The sequence below is a fragment of the Notolepis coatsorum genome (assembly GCF_963971535.1).
Source record: "Notolepis coatsorum genome assembly, chromosome: 4".
NCBI lineage: Eukaryota > Metazoa > Chordata > Actinopteri > Aulopiformes > Paralepididae > Notolepis > Notolepis coatsorum.
In genome coordinates this window covers 131,136,044-131,153,268 of record NC_140168.1, presented here as the reverse complement: position 1 = coordinate 131,153,268, position 17,225 = coordinate 131,136,044, and the positions used below count along the sequence as shown (strand labels likewise).

The 17,225-nt window shown below is 45.6% G+C and overlaps 1 protein-coding gene across 1 annotated transcript in view; it reads left to right on the top strand.

Annotated features, from left to right (window-relative positions):
• vbp1 (von Hippel-Lindau binding protein 1) overlaps positions 1-15,277 on the top strand; it is a gene marked incomplete at its 3' end in the record, with an annotated part of 29,926 nt that extends 14,649 nt beyond the window's left edge. Inside the window, exon 5 of the mRNA XM_084312107.1 lies at positions 15,119-15,277. Within this exon, the coding sequence (XP_084168233.1) occupies positions 15,119-15,277 (159 nt within the window). The remainder of the gene's footprint in view (positions 1-15,118) is intronic.
• Positions 15,278-17,225: the final 1,948 nt, after the last annotated feature.

The following is a 17,225-nucleotide window of genomic DNA, read 5'->3' as shown; positions in this document are numbered from 1 at the left end:
TGAGAATGGACAGATAGCAATACTATAACGTATAGATTTAGCTGTACAAACAGCCCCACGTTTGTTTACATTCCCCGGTCCTCTTGACATTAATTAGACTCAGCCCAATGGCCCCGAATGTGTTAAAGTGAGAGTTAAAGGGCCACTTCACTTGTTGATGTATTTTGCACACAATCTCACACACATCCAAAAACTCGAAACAGTTTTGCACATATTCATTTAGTTTGACAAGTTATTGAGATTTAATGAGTTTGAATATGGCCACCAGTGATGTCATCAGCTCGTGTTGTGAAATGATGTAGGTGTTGATAAGAAATATCAATACCTTGTCTAAAGGGCACTGCTACCTTATCATTTGATTGAGCTGTAATTAACACGATACAAGGATTCAATGTCCCCAATGACGACACTGGTGGTTACAATCAAACTAATTTACTGTCAAATGAACGTGTGCAAAATAAATCTGCATTGGTCCCTTTATGTGACTGGAATGCGGCTGCTGCCAGCCTGGTCCACCACAGTATGGGCCCACTGCATGGATCCAGCCTGGTTCACCACAGTGTGGGCCCTCTGCATGGATCCAGCCTGGTTCACCACAGTATGGGCCCTCTGCATGGATCCAGCCTGGTTAACCACAGTATGGGCCCTCTCTCTGCATGGATCCAGCCTGGTTCACCACAGTATGGGCCCTCTGCATGGATCCAGCCTGGTTAACCACAGTATGGGCCCTCTCTCTGCATGGATCCAGCCTGGTTCACCACAGTATGGGCTAGGGGTGGACGGTATAAACGGTATACGGTATAAACGGTATTAATTTGCTCTACGGTATGGATTTTGACTATACCGTGTAACCGGTAGAGCAGCTCTAAAATAGCAATGACGTCATGTAACCACAGCGCGACTATTTCAATCGCATTTGCCCCTAAAAATAGATAGAATTAGTCATAGATAATAGATATGTGCAAACTGGAAAAAGTTATTTAGGAGGCTTCGCGCAGTGGGCGTGTCAACACGCAATTGTCATTTCATAATAAACACATATCACCGAGGCGCACAGCAAGTTTCAATTTCAGTTCCTGGCATTTTTAACCAGTGGAGAAAGGTAAGAGATGTCCCTATCGTTTTTCTTATATGAATTATTCTACGTTAATAAAACATACCTGGTGATCAACTACAGTTTGCTGTAAACATTACGATATGTGTGTAGTGTTATGATAACGACGGCTGCAGCGGGAGCCGGGAGGACGGCGGCAGCAGTGGATTTGCGAATAGCATGCAGCTGCAGAGCCGCAGAGCCAGCGGCGCTTTCAGGTCAGGTCCGCTCAACAGCGCCCCCCCACCCAACGGCTGAAAGCTGTGACCAGACCTGAAAGCGCCGCTGGCTCTGCGGCTCTGCAGCTACATATGCTTCTAGCAAAATCCAGCATCCAGCCCGGCTGTTTGCAATGGGAGCAGCACGGACTCGGGACTTATTTTATTTGGAATATAATGACTTTATACGCAAAAGTAGCCTAGTTTTAAGTTAAAATATTATAAATCTACATGCCTTGAGGATGTCATTCTTTATATAGCCTGCCTATCAGGCAAAAAAAATTATTCTAACGGAAACACTGATACCGTGATATATACCGTTACCGTCTATGCTTCAAATTATACCGTGATATAAATTTTAGACCATACCGTCCACCCCTAGTATGGGCCCTCTGCATGGATCCAGCCTGGTTCACCACAGTATGGTCCCTCTGCATGGATCCAGTCACCTACTTCGCACAAGGTCCTTGAAGTGCTTATAGTCCATGGGCCAGACCAGATATCCGTGCCACTCAGGGTGAATAAACTTACATATCATTTTTTCAAAGATCTATGTCTGTAGATGATATTTTGGTATGATAGCCGTTCCAGAGTGGTAGCTTTATAATAATTATCGAGTCATGAAGTATACCCACCCCCTCAGGAAATTGCATTCCTGTTTAGACTCACGTAGAGGACATCTGTCAATGTTTCACAATATTGTGTTTGGTATCATTTTAAAGGGGACTATGTCATCTTTCATTCAAGCTAAGATGTGAATCTTTCTGACCAATATAGAGGTCACTGGAGCTCTTTGAACAGTCAACAACACAAATTTTTACACGATTTTCGCCTAAATGATATACTATCTTTTAGCCTTGTGTCATCTAGGAGCAACAGAGACACAAAATACAATATCTACAACACTCTCAGGACCATAAGGATTCAGGAAATGTATAATATGCCTATACTATTTCAATGTTACAGGTCATTGTGAGCCTTAAATTAGAAGAGCAGTATTAGGGCTTGTGTCCATAGCGGACGTTTTATGAGTTGTCATTCATTTCTATGCTACAGGCGCGCTCCTCTTCCCAGCGCCGCGCCTCGCGTTTATGAGCTCTCGGCGGCAGCGTTTTTTGGGCGGAGCGCTCCCAGCGCATAAAGTTGAAACTAGTTCAACTTTTGGAAAGGAGCTCGCTCATCAAGGTAATCAACATCGAGGAAGGGGCGGAGCCGCGAGACCCAGGAAAATGCTCTGAGCTTTTATTCTTTTTTTTCAAAGCGGTCCGCCTTGAAAAAAACGTCCGCTATGGACACAAGCCCTTAGGCTCCTATTAAACTATACAGAACAGACACTATAGTCTATAATGGAAACATAGGTCCACCTGCATAGGGTGGATTTTTTTCACCACCTGTTTTTTATTAATCCTTGAAGTGTCTATTTTAAGATTCTGACAGGTAACGGGTTGGAATAATGTCCCATGGGGTTTATTTTTAACTAGGGATGTCCGTTATTATCGGCCTACCGATATTATCGGCCGATATTGGCATTAAAATGTCATATCGGAAAATATCGGTATCTGTTTTCAAAAAAAATTAGTGAAATTATTATTATTATTATTTCTTTTACATTTCTATAACGTTTATTTACCCAGGCAAGCAAGTAAGAACAAATTCTGATTTTATTTATTGTCAAAAGTATGCATAATGTTGTTAATTCCACAACAAGATATATGTAATGTTAATTACCTGAAATTGTTCCGTTTTTTGGGGGGGGGGAACCCTGCATATATCGGTATTGGTTGATATCGGTATCGGAAATTAAGAGTTGGACAATATCGTTATATCGGTATCGGTAAAAAAGCCAATATCGAGCATCCCTATTTTTAACCCTATATTATACCTATCCTGAACCAAAACCTGAAAAATAAGAAAAAGAAAACAGCATAACTTTTGAAGTTAACAACATATAGACACAAATTAAAACATTTTCCCAAACAAGTTTGACCCAAGGAATTCAGTACAATTGTTATTTTTAAGATTCAAACACATCTTGATTAAATTTCAGGACAGAAAAAGCAAAAAACGCTGAAAAAAATCGTATATCACATCTCTATTTTCCCTTTTTACTGAAATGTAGTGCATTGGACGAGATCGATTTAGGTTAATATTGGAAATAATATTGTAATAAAGATTGTCTCCATGCTGTTATGCCCTAAATATTATAGTTTTGCATAAACAATTATATAGAAACAAATTAACACATTTTCCCATGCGATTTTGATCAGTGATTTCAAGGTTCAAACTATATGTTTTCATATGCACTGGATATCATGGACTGGATATCGTAAGGTTATGAATATAACCAAGTTCTGTGAGTTATGGTGCGCTCAGCACCAGTAGCACTGTACTTCACTTCGTGTACATACACTGAATAAAAAAATTCCACAATGTACCTTTACATCCCCATATTCGTCTGACCACACCCCCTTCCGCTTACCTTCATAAGCAGGTGTGTGGTCACCTACTCGCCTCCTTCCCAAACTTTCACCACAAGGCGAGATCAAGGGCAGCAGCGGCGTCCTGGTGCTGAGCGCACCATAACTCACAGAACTTGGTTATATTCATAACCTTACGTTCTGTTTCGTTAAGGCTTCGCTCAGCACCAGTAGCACAACGGGGGCTGAGCGGGAGCCTTAGCCCGACAAATACACCACGCTGAGGCCCCCCACAACCATCAGACCGGGGAGGACCGAGCCCCCCCGACCCTCCCTAATGGAGGACACCCTCCCTAGTGGAGGCTTACGGGAGGGCGACGGATCCGACCAGGCGAAGAGGAACTCGAGCAACTCAACGCACAGGGTGAGCAGACCGTGGCTTGACCCCACGACTACACACACGCACAACCCGCATGCCACCAGGGAACGAACGGAAGGAACAACCTCATTACTGCCCCCAAAATCACGGGGTCAAGAGCAACCCCAACCCCGTGGCAAGGCCGTAGCAGCGGAGCGCGAAGGAAGACCCAGTCCCACTGAAGGGACTGGATCCCCCGGAAAAAGGGGGCCTGGAGAGGTCAATGATGCCAGGCATCAAGACCCCACCAGGTGGTCACATAGTGACACCGCCCCCCACATCGCCAGTGTATTCGGATAGGGCCCCTCCAAGAGCGGGCCCTTTCCCCCCAATAGCACACCGCCTGGCACACTGACTCTGAAACACAGGCAGTCAGCATGGCCGTAAGCACTCAAAAGTTAACCAACGGAAGCAGGCAGCGCACCGGGGAAACCAGGCAGCAGGCTGTAACCTGAGCTTGGAGCACTGTGGATGAGACAGGCGCCAAAGGAGTCAGCTGAAAACAGCCCCCCGGCGGAAGGGGCGCATGCCGGCGTTGTTGATCACCATGACAAAGCCTCCATTAAAAAAAAAACCCACCCAGAGGGGTTGAGGCAGAGAAGGCTGACATGATTGGCAGACGTCATGAACGTGCAGGGGCACACTCAACCGGGTAACCCGGGAGTTGACTCTGCTCCAACACACCAGGGAATCAACCACCCCCTTGGTACCAATGCGGTGGTTGTTCCTATAACCCCTCAAGAAAAAGGGTTATCCCAGGTCTACGGTATCAACGAAACTTTACTTCGGACCGGGCCCGGCGGCTCGGGAAGCACACAGGGTTACCAGAGGAGGTCCAGAAGACCACCCCAACAGCCCTCTCTCCGCCATGCGTGAGAGAGGAGCGAAGAAAAGAGAACCAGCCCCTTAAGATAGTGCCAGGTACAAAAGAGTACCCAACAAGGGTCTCCATAACGCCTAACCTTGTGACACCCCGGGCCGACCCGGCATTTTCCCCCCCGAAAAAAGCCTAAGTCCCTCAGGGTACCAGAACAGCAGATCTGCATCCCCGGCGGACAACGGGTTAACTGACCTGGACCAGCGTGACCAGAACCAGTCCCGTGCCCTAACCACGCCGACCAGCCTACTCCGTGAGAAGGGACAGATATCCGCGTCGATCAAAAACATGAAAAGAGGGTGCCACCCAGACGGGCCGGTGTGAACCGTGCTCGGTGGCCCACCCCAAGGGCGTGAGACCCCTCTACCTATGTTCAGATCTTATTCCGTTAACATCCCCCAGACATGAACGAGAACCCGTCGAGAACCAGTAACAGGTTCTCGGAAGAGGACAAACCCTCCATCCCAGTTGCTTTATAAAAACGCTGTTTTAACCACAAGCAACCAAGGCGTACTAGCTACCCGCATGATTCCCATCAGAAACACCCCGAGCTAGCACCATGCATGCGTCGGGACACAACCACATCAATGAACAGGCTAATGTAGACCCTTCATTGAATCCTCAAGGCGCCTGGGAGAAACGACAAGAGTGGTGTGGTGCTTCCTATACTCCACACTCTTTTATTAAAAAAGAAAAGAAGCACCGACTGTATGAACCCCATTTGACACAGCTGAGGATAAAACTGTTTACATTTTTATATCCAGTCACCCCCACCACAGAGGATTAGACGGAGCTCCTCAGGGAGGCTTCCCACGTGAGTCATAGAGTGAAAAAGCCATGGCAATCTTGAGTCATGTGACCAACCGACTCAAGTTACACATATCGAGCGTAGTGGAACCCACGCTCTATCCCGACACTTTGACAACAACAGTCATACGGCCTAACTCACGGAAGCCATCGTCAAATAGCAACGTGCGTAATGACGTGTGCTATGACGGGGGGAAACCCAATACTCAACACCTGTGTAATAGGAGCAGAGTTTAGGGAACCCTTTCCCCCCCCCCCCCCTCCCTGCCAAGTCACCTAACGACTTGGCCCTGACTGGACCAACAAGAGATGAATAAACCCCCTGACCAATCAGAAGAGGGAAGGAGGGGTTTATCCGGTACCCCCTCACAAGCCCTTCCCTTGCACACAGCAACAACTTTAGCACACGACACCTTTAATAGCAATGCTAATGAATAGCGCAAGCTAATACAATGCATGCTAACCACAGTCAACTGTGAACAGGGTTTACAACAAAACCAAGTCGCGCGTGTGTGTGAGTCCTACACCCGCATCCATGTTGAACATAGAAAAACACTGATAGAGAGAGCGAGAACGGCTGAGCCGTGGTACGTGTTCATACGAGCATTACTGCAACCAACACAACGGTGTTGTAGCTCAACATTACTCGTGCAAGCAACAGAACATACAAGAAACCTCTACCTTATGTGGAGACTCAGGCCGAGGCAGAAAAAACCCTTTTTCAACAGAGCGTAGGCTGCAGACCTTGCTTAAAGCTCTTAACATGAATGTAACCCTCCTATCAACCCATACTAGTGAAGATTCACACTTTGCAACCCCATCATATGTTTGGTGAATAAACACAGTTTGTTAACAAAAAATACAGTCCCCCTTTAGAGGGGACTCTTTATTTTTGAACAAAATCATAATATGTTTGGGCCGGGAAGGGAAAAACAGGGGACCACAGGGGGAAAAAGTCACTGTCTAGCGGCGCCTGCCGCCACGAGCCGCTCGGGATTTGCCACCCCGTGGAGCCCCGGAGGGACTGTAAGCAATCTGCGGCTGGTCTCGACGGTCCCTACCGTCACCTCCGGGCGTAGATGGGTCGGCTGTAGCGGCGGCGCTCTCTCTCCTCCTGGCCTTCTTCCTTGAAGGACCAGCAGTGGCGGTGGTGGTAGCAGCAGTCACGGCGGAAGACGCTCGACGTCGTGGCAGCCGTCTGACCCCACCGGCAACATCGGGAGGGGGAAAATGAGGTTGAAGCACGGAGCGCTCCTCCTGCATTTCTCTACAGGTAGAGGTCATCAACTGTAGGGCCTTCCCGAACAGTCCAGCGTCGGAGAGGGGTGCCGTCAGAAGTGGAAGCCTCTTCTTCTCCGGCACACGCGCCTGCTCCAGCCAAAGGTGGCGCTGGTTCAGATTCGCCACTTTCCCAGCGGCTATGGCCTGCAGCTGAGTCAGATGCAGGACAGCTCCTGCCGCCTGGGAGAGCTGGTCATGTTGTACATCACTCAGCTCCATGCCGCCCGTCAATATCCCGGACATGAATCTTGCCAGCTGTGCGATGTTAGACGCAGCAGCTAGAGATTGTGTTCCGGCGATAAATGACTGGTCGCTCCAGTAAGCCAACCGCCTAGCCGATTTCCCTTGAGGAACCGGCTTCCGTAACGGCTCCCACACCACCTCCGGACAGAGTAGCGCGGCCATCGGCCTATCAAGCCGTGGCACGCCCTCTCATACCGTCGACCAAACCCGCCACCCGCGTAACTTGTACGTAGGCGGGGGTGAGGCCTATGATGTGGGACACCACCTGGCCCTGACGAACATAGGCCCCCATTGAGGGGAAGAATGGATAGACAACGTCCACCCCTCTCACCGGGCGACGCTGCCATAAATGACCTATGAGATCATCAGGGACAGGAACAGGCAGTGGCTGCGGCAGCGGCACGCCGTTTGCGACTGCCGCCACCGCCATGAGCTCGGGGAACAAAGCCCGCAGACTTTCCTCCACCGAGCCCGCATCCCTCACATACAGCAGGCTGCTACTGGTCAAGGAGCCACACTCCGATGTGGCTGATAGCAGGGCATCCCGCCGACGAGTCAGAGGTTCTTCCCCAACGTCTTCAAACAAGGCGCCCCAAGGAGACATCTCACCCCCCTCCAGTGTTACCTGGATGGGCGGGATTCCTGTCTCCACCGGGCCTTCAAATAAGAACCCGTCCGCCTCTATCATGTAATCCTCTGTTTCCATCGGGCATGTAGAGACCGACGCATCCTCACTGGGCTCCAGCAACTCACCAAACCCTGGCCGTTCGCATCTGCAAGCCACCATCTTGCGACGGGAGCGAGCCGACGCAAAAAGTTTGCGTCTCAAATCCCCTGGAACCAAAGGAACCGGCCGCCCAACAGCGGACGATTCCTCGGAAACAGAGGAACCAGAGCCAGAACCAGGCCATCGCATAGGCGACGGCACCGGTGCACCAGCTCCTTGGGAGAGGCGAACTACCCATCGGACGCCTACCGGGCGTGGCTGTCAACCACGAGAGAGGCAACAGCCCCGCTCCAGGACGTACGGCGGAGGCGGAAATGGAGAATCGCTGGTGGAGACTAGCGCTGCGAACACGACCCTCCGGAGTAGACATTATGACTTAGGTTTTTCTATCGAATATATATGAGAGAAGGAAAAAAAATAAGCACAATGTAAACACGTCTCAACTTTCTTCAGCTAACAACCTCGTCAAGTGGGGATCTACCGAGGCACTTCCTTGTGGTGAAAGTGAAGAAGGAGGCGAGTAGGTGACCACACACCTGCTTATGAAGGTAAGCGGAAGGGGGTGTGGTCAGACGAATATGGGGATGTAAAGGTACATGGTGAATTTTTTTTATTCAGTGTATGTACACGAAGTGAAGTACAGTGCTACTGGTGCTGAGCGAAGCCTTAACGAAACAGAACTTCTTTGTTGACACAACATTCAAGTCTTTTTTTCTATTTGTATTTTGTACCCTAAACTACTAATCATTAGGGATGCCCCGATCACGTTTTTTGCCACCGATACCGATCACCGATTGTCTTGAGCCATATCGGCCGATACCGATCCGATAGCGATCGTTTTTGATTAAAACAAATTTAAAAATTTAAAAAAATTATATAAATTTTTTTATTTTTTTATAAAATATATATATTATATAATTATACTTGTAGTTGTATTATCTGCGAGACATAGCCACAAGTCAAAATGCTCGCTATCTCCACTGTCTGTGTGTATACTCTGCTTTGGTCAAATCACATTCAGCATGCCCTCAGCAGGGTATATCTGCGGCTCTGCAGATATACCCTACTCCCTCAGCTAGCCCCGTTTGTGACTGCGATGCAAGCCGGGGCTCGAATACGCATCGAATCACTGTTATAATACATTTGTATTTATTGGTTTAAAATACAGAGACAGTGCATATTAAGGAACATTTGACTGTAAATATGCCAGTTTAGCCAAGTTGGCTAATTTTCAACTGTAGTCTCTGGGGCAGGTGACATGAGCACAACAATAATTAAAACATAGTACAATAATTAAAACACAGTAGGAATCAATATAGGTTACAATACACTAAAATACATACATTAAAATACAACCCCTCAGTTAAAAAACATAGTACAATAATTAAATTGATTGATTCATTGATATCAGGAGCTATCTGTAGCTACTGCTAGCCGGTTAGATAACGTTAAAGGGGAACTATTTTACTATTTCTTTCACTATTTGGGCACTTTTACACAATTCCTGTGAGTCTATGGAACACCTCTGTAATATATATATTTTTTTTTATTCATTGTTTTGTATTTCTAATCAAGTCCTCAAAAACAGCATTTTTCTACCTCAAGATCTCGAGCTGTTTTGAGCTGATGTGGACTGGGGTGCAGGTGCAGGTGCCTGAGGAGCCACATTAACATGCAGCAGTGACTATATGACATCACATATAGGCACATTTTCAAACGACTCAGTTCAGTGAGGGTGAATATTGTGAGAGGAGAATTGGAAGAATGCGCCAATATGAGAATTTTGAGACATAGATCATATTAATATAAGTTCACATAGCTAGGAAACAATGCTAAACACTCAAAAAGGCCATTTATAAGATAGTTCCCCTTTAAGACAACGCCTCAGTGAACTATTTAGTTGAATGGGACATTTAGTTTTGAACAGTGAGCTAACGTCAGCTAACGTGAGCTAACGGAGGTATCATACGCTAGTACTAGACTATTGCTGGAGCATTTGTTATCAGGAGCTATCAGTAGCTAGCCGGCTAGATACCGTTAGACAATGCCTCATCATGTATTAAACTAAAAGTGAATAGTTGACTGGGTCATTTTGTAACGGTAGCTAACGTTAGCTCACGAAGGTCCCAGTGTCCCACTAGACTAGACTAGTGTTTACACACGGGTCCGGGAGGGGCTGGAGGAGGAGCAGACGCCGCAGCTCTCTCCGTGTGTCTGAGACAGAACTCAGCAAGTGAGATCTCCGCTCAGAATTGGATCATGTTTTTCGATCGTTTTGACGATCGGCGAAAATAAAGCATTATCACTAGGGATGCTCGATATTGGCTTTTTTACCGATACCGATATTGTCCAACTCTTAATTTCCGATACCGATATCAACCGATATCACATTTTAATGGGGGGGGGGGGGGGGTCTGCTGATGGAGACTCTTTGACCAACCTCTATATACTTATGATCCTCCTCTACCAGCATGACCAACCTCTCCATACACTGATGATCCTCCTCTACCATGTCTGCATGACCAACCTCTATATACTGATGATCCTCCTCTACCATGTCAGCATGACTAACCTCTCCAGATACTGATGATCCACCTCTACCATGTCAGCATGACCAACCTCTATATACTGATGATCCTCATCTACCATGGCATGACCACCCTCTCCAGATACCTGGACCACGGCACTGGCACCTTGGCACTGCAAGTTAATACATGTGTCCGAACTGGCTGAGTCTCTGGACTCAGAGTACTGCAGCACTCTGCTGGGATACTATGACTTTTCTGGGGATGACTGTGCCAGCGCTTTAAAAGATAAGAGACAGGTGAATCCGTTGAATAAGCTGCAGAAGAACCCTAGATTCCAGAAGGCTTTTAGTCAGCTTGGCGCATTGTCGCTGGTAACAGATGAGCTCCAACAGGAGATGGAGTCCTTCACATGCATTATGGATGGCCATAGTTAGATGAAGTCAGTTGATGCTGTGTGAGCCAAGATGCTGCAGAAAATGATGGGTGCTGATAAAGTCCTGGATGCAAACTCCAAAGGAGACATTGAACACCTGCCTCCCCCCAAGGTCTGTCTCATCCCACATGTACAGCGAGCCAACTTCATAGTCGCCTGCTACAAAAGAGCAGAACAGCCAATATTCAAGAGGCCCAAAGCCTATGATCAAAGTATGGACAGGGAAAAACAATGGATGAGGAGGTGTTAGAACCTGTCTGGACGGTTGGACCCATTCTCTGTCCTTCTCTTGTTGAGGTACTGGCCCAGAAAGTGGAGTCGGAAGAGCAAGAAGCTCTTGATAAGGAGGCAGATTATGCAAAAAATAACATGGATGAGGAGGATGGAGAGTACGAGTTATGAGGCGGAGGAAGAGATGGAGATCGAAGAGATAGACTGACAATTGTTTTAGTGATGATGATTAGTAGTTTAGGGTACAAAATACAAATAGAAAAAAAGACTTGAATGTTGTGTCAACAAAGAAGATATCCAGTCCATGATATCCAGTGCATATGAAAACATATAGTTTGAACCTTAACAATAAATAAATCACTGATCAAAATCGCATGGGAAAATGTGTTAATTTGTCTCTATATAATTGTTTATGCAAAACTATAATATTTAGGGCATAACAGCATGGAGACTATCTTTATTACAATATTATTTCCAATATTAACCTAAATCGATCTCGTCCAATGCACTACATTTCAGTAAAAAGGGAAAATAGAGATGTGATGTGTTTATTTTCAGTGTTTTTTGCTTTTTCTGTCCTGAAATTTAATCAAGATGTGTTTGAATATTAAAAATAACAATTGTACTGAATTCCTTGGGTCAAACTTGTTTAGGAAAATGTTTTAATTTGTTAACTTCAAAACTTATGCTTTTTTCTTTTTCAGGTTTTGGTTCAGGATAGGTGTAATAAAGGGTTAAAAATAAACCCCATGGGACATTATTCCAACCTGTTACCTGTCAGAATCTTAAAATAGACACTTCAACGATTAATAAAAAAAACAGGTGGTGAAAAAAATCCACCATATGCAGGTGGACCTATGTTTCCATCTAGACCAGGGGTGGCCAACCTTTTTTGAACCAAGATCTACTTTTTTATTTACCACCTAGCCCGAGAGCTACCAGCCAAAATTGTATATTGTAAGCCGTCATTTGAGGCTTTATAAAAGCAGCATAATGAACACAAATCTGTCAGTGCCGAGTCCGACCTCATCTTAAATAACAAACCGCATTGCTTGTTGTAGTTAACAAGGAGAGGAAGAGTTGATTTAGCATTTTTTTTTTTTTTTTTTTTTATATATAATCACATTTTATTAATCAAGATCTACTTGAAATCAGCCCGCGATCTACCTGTCGATCGCGATCGACTGGTTGGGCACCACTGATCTAGACTATAGTGGCTGTTCTGTATAGTTTAATTAGGAGCCTAATACTGCTTCTAATTTAAGGCTCACAATGACCTGTAACAATGAAATAGTATAGGCATATTATACATTTCCTGAATCCTTATGGTCCTGAGTGTTGTAGATATTGTATTTTGTGTCTCTGTTGCTCCTAGATGACACAAGGCTAAAAGATAGTATATCATTTAGGGCGAAAATCGTGTAAAAATTTGTGTTGACTGTTCAAAGAGCTCCAGTGACCTCTATATTGGTCAGAAAGATTCACATCTTAGCTTGAATGAAAGATGACATAGTCCCCTTTAAAATTATACCAAACACAATATTGTGAAACATTGACAGATGTCCTCTACGTGAGTCTAAACAGGATATGCGCCAGCATCTGAAATGCAATTACCTGAGAGGGTGGGTATACTTCATGACTTGATAATTATGATAAAGCTACCACTCTGGAACGGCTATCATACCAAAATATCATCTACAGACATAGATCTTTGAAAAAATTATATGTACGTTTATTCACCCTGAGAGGCACCGACAAGTGAAATTTTGGCCTCTGGCCCATGGATTATTAGGGGGCTTTCACACCAGCCATCGGGGTCGAATCAGAGCGCGATCGCACCAAAATATCGCGTGATGAGAACGCTCCGTCCCCGGGGACGCTGATTCGCTCCAAACCTGGACCGCTGGAATAGGTGGTATCGACGACGGAGCGGGGCGTGGTGTGCAAGCTTACTGTAATGCTTTCATGCTTGCTTGAATTTTGGGCAGATAAAAACATGCAGCAACAACTGGACAATACCCACAAAAACGATATTTATGGGCAATTTGGCGAGTTCAGACCTCAACCAAACAAGCATGTTGAGCATCACGGCTCAGTGGATGAAAACTTCGAGATGAAGCCACGTTACAAGCCCAAGACTTCCCTGGCTCGCATTAGGTCTGGCAATTTTTTTGCCATTGCTATGTCTATACATTGCTTTCTTGTTCGAATGCATTTATTTCTATAGACCAGTGGTGCCCAACCAGTCGGCCGTGATCGACCGGTAGATCGCAGGCTGATTTTCAAGTAGACCGCAGGATTATTTTTATATAACATCGAGTATGTTGTCACGGCTGAGATGAGACTTGCTTTAGCGCAGAGCTTTCCTCTCATTTCATTATAGACACAGACCAGCGCGGACCTTCAATGACATGCAATTGTAATTTCATTAGACACAGACCAGCGCGCACCTTAAATGACATGCAATATAATAATTGACGCGAGCAATGGGCTAACGTTAGCTGCTAACGAAGTTATCCCATGACTAGGCTAAGCTAACTAGCGTTAGCCGCTAACCCTGGAAAACGCTCAAAGCGGACTCCACGACACCAGTTCCATTCGTGAGGAAAGGGGGTGGGTTATATTGACACGGCTTGACAACAGAGTTTCAAAGATAACTTCATATTTATTGGTTATTCGTTTGAATAGTTTCTTTATATCGGGCATCCAGTTTCCATCACCATGTGTTCAACTCTTCATGTGCTGACGTTCGAGTGTGACATCATCGCCTAGGCAGCTTACACGCTCAAAACGCAAACCGTAAACAAAACCCGAAGCGAACCAAGGTTGCAGTGTGTACACAAACCAGAGGGGGGAGTTCGCATTCAGGGACGCCTGAATACTTTTACCAACGGATTTCCAGTTCCGCATTCTGCGCTCTGATTGGCCACTGACGTTTCTGGTCGCGCCAATCGTGTAACGGCAAGTTCTGCCACCGGTTAAGCTTAGGCACTCTTTCGAAGTTGGTTAAGGTTAGAGTTTGTCTTAGAGCAGGGCGATAGAACACCAGCCCTGATTCCAAACTCTAAGCTTAACCAGTGATAAACTAGGCGTTAGGTCGTTTGCTGCTGTTCGAGGCGGAAATGGGCGCGTCACGCGATTGGGCGCACATGTCACATGACCAGAAACGTCTGGCCAATCAGATCGCACCAGAAACCTCAGTGGCCAATCAGATCGCAGAACGCGAACGCAGAACTGGAAATCCGTTGGTAAAAGAATAGACTCCTCAGGGACGGAGCGGAGCACCCTTTCCTAATGAGAAAGCCCCCTTAAAGTGCTTGATTCTTTTTACAAAAAAAAGTCGAGGCCTGGAATTCCTTAATTAAACAGCCCATTTTTTAACAAGGTGCTTAAAAAGTCTTTTAATGCAAATCAACCATTCACATTGAATGTTTTGTTCATCCATGATAAAATTGTTCTGAATCAAGAAATATATATATTTTTTTATCAAATCTGATGGCTGTCTCGCGCACTCCAACTGCTTTTCCTCATTTCTTCGCGTGTGATGCTCTAGCTGGCAAGCAGGCCAAGAAGATGCTTGAAAGAAACAGCATTTAAAAGTGAATTGTATCCTTCGAGTGACATCCTTGAAAATGAAAAATAGTGCTTGGAAAAGTACTTAAAAGTCTGTGAATTTCTTTTTGCAATGTCTGTGGGAACCCTGATACAGTTTACCATGCCTCTAGCTCAACCTGTCAGGTTTTGCTCATCGAACTTCTGTCCTTAAAGGAACACACCAAGGGGAAATGTTGAACCACGTGTGTAAAACTATTTATAACGTCGTCTCTCCCCCCCCCCCCCCACAGGCCAACGTGATGCTGGAGTACGACATCGACGAAGCCCAGGCGCTCCTAGAGAAGAACTTAGCCACGGCGTCCCGCAATCTAGAATCACTAGAGGAGGACCTGGACTTCCTGCGAGACCAATTCACCACCACCGAAGTCAGTATCCTTCCACCCAAATGATCCGGTACCCGTGCAGTACGGGTGACGGCTGCTCCGAGGTACCGGGAAGTTCCGCTGAGATATTGCTGTGGTGTCACGTGTTTTCTCTTCCTACCTCCATCCTCCCTGGTTCTTGTTTTATTGTATAATATATAATAATAATAATATCTTAAATGTATATAGCGCAGGGCGCCCCAGTGGCAAACCACATAACGTGCTGAGTCGCGGCACGGCCGACCCGGGGTTCGATTTCCGAACCCGTCGTTATTTGTCGAATGTCTTCCCCCCACTCTGTCTCCCGTTTCACCTCTCTCTCTCTCTCTCTCTACTGGACTGCCCAGTAGAATAAAGCGTTAAACGCAAAAATAAATGTATATAGCGCCTTTCAGTTCAGGTGGACTGCCAATCGAAATTAGCCTTTTGGCAAAAATTGGGTGCATTTACGCTAAACATTTTTTTAATTAATGTACGCTGTCCCCCTTGAACAAATAAAGTAAACCTAAACCTTGCAGGAGACCCAAGGTGCTTAACAGGAGGGGGCAGCTAGGGGAAGGGGAACAGGGAACAACGTAACAACATAAGCAAAAGGAAAAAAGAAAAGAGGGAAATCAGGCAGTCATTTACAAATTTGGTGAAGAGGTGGGTTTTGAGTTGGGATTTGAAGGAGTGCAGGGATGTAGCACTAGGGATGTTTGGAGGGAGTGAGTTCCAGAGTGTGGGTGCGGCAACAGAGAAGGCTCTGGGACGGGGCACGAAAATTAGAGCCCGCCACCCGCAGATTTTAGGTTTGGCGAGTGAGACAGAGGTCTGTCCGCCATGTGGCGGGCAACCAAATAGTCATTTGAAAACCGATCGAAAAACATGATCCAATTCTTAGCGGAGTTCTCACTCGCTGACTTCTGTCTCAACACACAGACCTGCAGCGCACTGCTCCTCCTCCTCCTCCTGCCCCTCCCAAACCCGTGTAAACACAGAGGCTCCTATTGCATCGGGCAGTCTGCTGAATGCTCTAGCCTAGTGGGACCTCCGTGAGCTAACGTTAGCTACCGTTACAAAATGACCCAGTCAACTATAAACTTTTAGTTTAATACATGAGGCATTGTCTAACGTTATCTAGCCGGCTAGCTACTGTTAGCTCCTGATATCAACAAATGCTCCAGCAATAGTCTAGTAGTGCATGATACCTCCGTTGGCTAGGTAGCTCACGTTAGCTCACGTTAGCTCACTACGAAATGTCCCAGTAAACTAAATAGTTAACTGAGGCGTTGTCTTAACGTTATCTAGCCGGCTAGCAGTAGCTACAGATAGCTCCTGATATCAATGTCTTATAACATTGATTCGATGCGTATTCGAGCCCCTGGCTTCCATCGCATGAGGGCATGCTGAATGTGATTTGACCAAAGCAGAGTATAGGGGCCAGCTGCAGCGCCGGAGAATCCTTGCTGGAGCTGGAGGCTACTCGAGTATACACACAGACAATGGAGCTGTTTGCAGATAGCGAGCATTTTGACTTGTTGCGTGGTGGCGATGTCTCGCAGATAATACAACTACAAGTATGATTATATAATATATATATTTTATAAAAAAGAAATATATATATTTTTTTTTTAAACCAAAAACGATCGGTATCGGCCGATATGGCTCATAGACTATCGGTGATCGGTATCGGTGGCAAAAAACGTGATCGGGGCATCCCTAATTATGTTCTGTTATATTCTGTTTAACAGTAGGTTACAATTTAAGCTTAAGATTGAATTTACATGTATTGATTAATCAATCATCAATGAATATATTAAAATAATTTGCTTAAAATTTTACTCTGGCCTCTTATTTAAGTGTATTCTTCAACATAATACCCTATCTACTTGAAATTTACTGATTTCTTTTTATTATATATATGTGACACAAAAATGCCTTTTTTTGGCTGGTAAGAAATATGCTTGGCGGGTAGATTTTTCCCATCTACCCG